The sequence below is a fragment of the Solanum tuberosum genome, unplaced genomic scaffold (assembly GCF_000226075.1).
Source record: "Solanum tuberosum cultivar DM 1-3 516 R44 unplaced genomic scaffold, SolTub_3.0 scf00013, whole genome shotgun sequence".
Lineage (NCBI taxonomy): Eukaryota > Viridiplantae > Streptophyta > Magnoliopsida > Solanales > Solanaceae > Solanum > Solanum tuberosum.
In genome coordinates, this window is record NW_006238940.1 from 1576708 (window position 1) to 1581838 (window position 5131).

A 5131-nucleotide genomic window follows, 5' to 3' on the forward strand; every position below is an offset into this window, starting at 1 on the left:
TACTTCTGCTTCTATTTAAAACCAGTTTTAAGGATTTGTCAAACACTTTTTTTAAAAAAAAAAACGTACTTTTTTTCTAAAAGGAAATTAATAAAATTTAACCTCACAACAACAATGTCAAACATGCTCTTATTCAAATCAAATAAGTGCTTAAATCTTATTGTAAACAAATAAATTTAATGGTCTAAGATTTGAACCTTTTAGATTTTAGACCTCCATTAAGTGTAAATAAATGAGGCGTAAGACAAACACTCTTAGAAAGTAAAATCCACATAATCACTTGTACCAAATCTTATCAAGGATTAATAGTAAATTAAAGAGTGTCTTTATCTCAGTGGAGTTGAGGGTGGGGGTTGGGTAAGTGGTGTTGACTTTGTACTTGTGATTATTCTTCCGGTATAAATCTCTTAAGTTAGTAATGATCTCTCGTGTTTTGTAATGATCTTTTCTCTTTTGTTTAAAGAAGATCTCTTGTGATTAAAGTTAGCGTCTCTTACAATTTATAAATATTTATAGAAGAAAAGTTAAAAATTTAACTATCGTACTTATAAGTAAGTTACATACTTGACTCATTGGTTTGGATTAGTTTTAAGCTAGAAGTGGTAGCTTAGGATCACGTTTGAACCCCAACCTCAAACACCAAAAGAGGACGGGGAACCAACATGCCATTAGATTAATTTTGTCTCGTAGTGTGATTTTGTTATAGATATATATATATAATTCAACAAAGTGGTGTCGCTTGACACCTCTTTGCTCAACGTGGGTCCGCCCGTGCGTGGATGGAGTGTTGGTGCTAAACTTGATGAGCCTTTAACTAAGTACATGAGCTCCTCATGGAGTGATAAGATTGTTATGACTAGCAATTCATAGATCTTTTAGTTTACTAAGTTATTAATAAAAAGAATCTCTTAGTTTAGTAAACATTTCTTGTGTTTTATATAAAATCATCTAGCAATGTATAAATCACTCCCTTCTTCTAAAGCCAATAAATGGAATCCTTCCATGATCATTATTCTATGAACCTGATTATGCATTTATTTCTTATATATTTTTCCCCTCTCGGTGAAAATTAGCTTACTGCTTTGGTTGAAAAACACCTATATTGTTGTGTTTTTGGGTTTGGGTTGAATGATCTTTTATCAATCTGGTAAAGATAAATTTATTGTGGCGATGCTACTTATAGCTTGTTTGGCCTTGCTTCTAGGAGGTTGAAAGTGCTTATTTTTATCAAAAATTGCTTGATCCTTTTCTTTTTTTTGAGGTATTTGGTTAAGCTTTTGAGAGAAAATAAGTATTTTTGAGGGATAATAGAAGTTGTTTTAAAGCCAAAAATGTAGTTTTTCCCTAAGACACTTCTGAGAAAAAATACACTTAAAAACACTTTTTAAAAGTTAATCAAAAGCGTTTTTTTTTTTAATTCATTCACCAAACTCAAACTATTTCTCACCATAAAGGAAACATTTTTCAAACTATGCTGATTTTCAAAGTTTGTCTGGTCTATTATAACACGAAAGTACTAATACTATATTTACCCTTTTTCAAGGAGATTGGAAGGTGGATCTCTTATCAAACAGTGAGAGAGACAAAAAGAGATGCATCTTCGTGGCTTTGAATTTATAGATGTATATATCTTGGCGTGTTGCCTCTTATGTCCTAAGAAGTATGATTATTCATTTGTCTATATTTTAGGATCAAATTGCAAGCTGATTTTGCGATATATGTTGATCAACTGAATTAAAAGTTGTGTTTCAAGCTTCCTAGTGAATTAAACGTTGATAAAGTTATTGTGGAGATGATACATGCCTTGATGTTGCTTGAGTTAACCACGCGAAGAGGAGATGAGTAGACACCTCACTGAGGAGGTGTGACAGATTTGGATACAACGGATATGAAGAGGGGTAGAGGTAAGCCGAAGAAGTGTTGGGAAAAGGTGATTAGACAACATCTGACACAATTTTATTATACTGAGGACATGATCTTAGATAGGATGATATGCAGGTTGCAGATTAGGACATAACGTTGGTAGGTATTTGAGTTTTGTCTCGCTTTTGGTGGGATTAGGTTTTCGTGGTAGTGTGGTAACACCATATCTGTCACAGTATTATTCTAGCCATGTAGTTTCTTGTCATTGATATTTGTTACCATATGTTGTCTATTGTATTTCATATAGGATAGAACGTTGGTAGGTATTTGAGTTTTTATAAATGTTCTATACTCTTATTAATTGACATGTTTTTTTTACTGTCGTATTTCTTTTCGTAATTACTTTGTTTTGTTGCACTTGAGTTGATAATTTTCCGAAAAATAACCTCTCTACTCTATGGGATAGAGATAAGTTCTGTAGATATTCTACCTTCGTAGAAATACCACTTGTTAAATTGTATTGAATATGTTATTCACCTCAAAGAAAAATGAAGAACATCCTTTTAAATTAATGCAAAAAAAATAAAAAAAATTAGTACGCTTGTGCCTTTCAATGTCAATAACTAAAGCACATGGCCAAAAGATCTGTTAGGGTTGTATTTGTCCTAATATATCTTTTAGGCTTATAATTATATGGTATATATACTCTCTAGAGCAATATAAATATTGATAAGAATAGTTTTATATTCATAAAAGAGAATCGCCAAAAATATCTATTACAACAAATAATGACATATTATGTATATGTAATATATGTATAATAAAGTTGTTATAAACATTTAAAAAATTATTTCATTTTCTTTTTTCCATCAAATTGCATTAAATCGTTGTTTTTGGATGTATTTAAGTATTTACTATTATTTTATGTAAAATAATTGACTAAAGTTTTTTTTATGTGATACACGTGTATAAAAGTCTCAAAATATTTAACGAATATAATACCTTGTATGAAAAAGGTCTGAATTTCTAAAAAAAGACGATAATAAATAAGTTGGATGAAACCAAAATGATGTTGATGTTGACAATTCTTTTGGATATAATATTGTTATTGAAGTAATGCAAGAAGGCTAAAATCTTGAACAAAAGAGTAACCGACCAAAATGGAAAGTTGCGATCGAAGAAGAATGAACTTCATTTGAGAAACATGAATTTTTTGGACATGTAGCGCTAACACTGAAAGCCAGTGGGGTACAAATGAATTTTTATAAGAAAAAATAACAAGAAAAACAAAGTCGTTAAATATAAAGCACCAGTGGTGGTACAAGATTTTTCGGAAAAATCTAATGTTTATTATATGGAGATATAATCTCTCGTAGTGAATACTATCACTCTAGGATATCTAATAAGTTTGGCGGCACATGAGAAACTTGATATGCGCTTTTTCTTTGTATTCTTCTGGAAAAACCTTGGAACTAGTGACGACAAATGAATGAATTGAATTGAATTTGAACGGATTAAATTGTAAGAGTAAACTTAGCTATATTTCATGCAAATAACACTCAAAGGCTCGGCCCAGTCTACACATATAAAAAATCTATCTCTAATTGTATATAAATTCTCTTTGAAAATTTAGTAACATAGTTTTGTTCCATTTCTTTGGATTGTGAAGAAAGGAATTTTATTAGGTCAAAAATTGAGATGGATTTGACGGCTGCTCAAACTCCGGGAGGTGCCTCCGGCGGAGCTATGGATTCCGGTGATTGGCGGACTCAACTACCGTCGGGTTCTCGTGAAAGGATTGTCAACAAGATGTAAACTTTTCAAATTTTTTGCAGATTGTTCTTGTGTTTTTGTTAAACATTTTGGATTTGGAATTTAGGATTTTTTTTTTGTGTTTTAGTCAGTTTTTTTGATAATTGTAGTGTCTCGTAGATCTAGACTAATTTCATGGGATATCTGACACAAGTGAAGAAATTACCTTTGTGTTTTTTTTGTCTCTACTGAAATTTGAACCCGAGAATGATTCTCGATTCGATTCACTTTATTGACTTTTAACCTGATCTTTTGTTGTATAGAACGAAGGAATTGAAGAGGCATATTCCATTCTCTGGGCAAGACGGAGAATCGGAGCTTATGAAAATTGCAGTGAAGTTTGAGGAAAAGGTATATAATGCTGCTACAAGTCAGGTATATATGCAGTGTAAACTCGTTATCTATTTATTTGAATGATGCAATTCAATTGACGTTATAACTTGCATTCGTTTTTCCAGTCATCTACACATGTTGTATGCATTCTAACTTAAATTTATCTAATATTGCAGGAAGATTATCTGAGGAAAATAGCTATAAAGATGCTGACAATGGAGATCAAATCAAAGGATGATGTCGTAGAGGAGGTGATGGTTTAAAAGGAGCAAAACAGTGACGTTGTTGGACACAAAGAGAATGTCAGAGTTGGGGAAAATGAGGTAATTTTATATTTTTTTTCCTTTCTCGGAAGCCTTTTCTCTATTAAAATGGAAGAATTACCACTGATTTATTTGTTGTTAATGATCCAAATTGAAGTTTTGTAATTGCTAAGTTGAATAGCTAGCAGAAGAACACAAGGCCACTACATTTTGTAGTCACTAGTCAATAGCTTGAGAATTTATAAGACCTCATTTGTTTTCATTAAGATTAAGTTGTCTGAATTTGAATGATTAAGATGACGTTTCTAGCTCTGAACACTGGATGATTAAGATTATTTCTCAGCAACTCTGAATCTGCACAATGATTAAGATTAAGAGAACGAGTTCTGGTGCTAAACTTGATGAGCGTTTAGCACAAGTTGAGGAAAGATTAGAGAAAATTGAGGCTCATTCGGAAAAAGGTGGAGACATTGTTGGTTGATATTAACAAAAAATTGAACTATTTAGTGAAGATGTGTGATGCTAAAGTTTCTAGGGACATTAAATGTCAAACTAAGGATATGAGCTCCTCGTGGACTGATAATGGCCGATCAAAGAGGAAACATAGAGTAGCTGAGATGATTAGGCAGTCGTGCAAGCATCGGCAATTGGGAAGAGGTGTTATAGCACAGTAGTTCCTCCGGTTGCTTTGCATGATAATCGTGTTGAAAATGACCAAAGGAAGTTAGATGATGTAGAACCAAATATTTGATGATGATTTCTTATGTTCTTTTTTCCTAGACTCTTAAGAGATTGTTATGACAAGCAGTACAATCTGTAATATAAATCTATCTCTCATGTTCTATTTAAATGAATTATCC

The 5131-nt window shown here is 32.1% G+C and overlaps 1 protein-coding gene across 1 annotated transcript; it reads left to right on the top strand.

Annotated features, from left to right (window-relative positions):
• Positions 1-3485: 3485 nt before the first annotated feature.
• On the top strand, positions 3486-4334 carry LOC107063058 (mediator of RNA polymerase II transcription subunit 15a-like). Its single transcript, XM_015314471.1, has 3 exons — positions 3486-3674; positions 3939-4050; positions 4185-4334. Exons 1-3 carry the CDS (start codon positions 3562-3564, stop codon positions 4269-4271), a joined length of 312 nt encoding a protein of 103 aa, XP_015169957.1. The 5' UTR covers positions 3486-3561; the 3' UTR covers positions 4272-4334.
• The last annotated feature ends 797 nt before the right edge of the window (positions 4335-5131 follow it).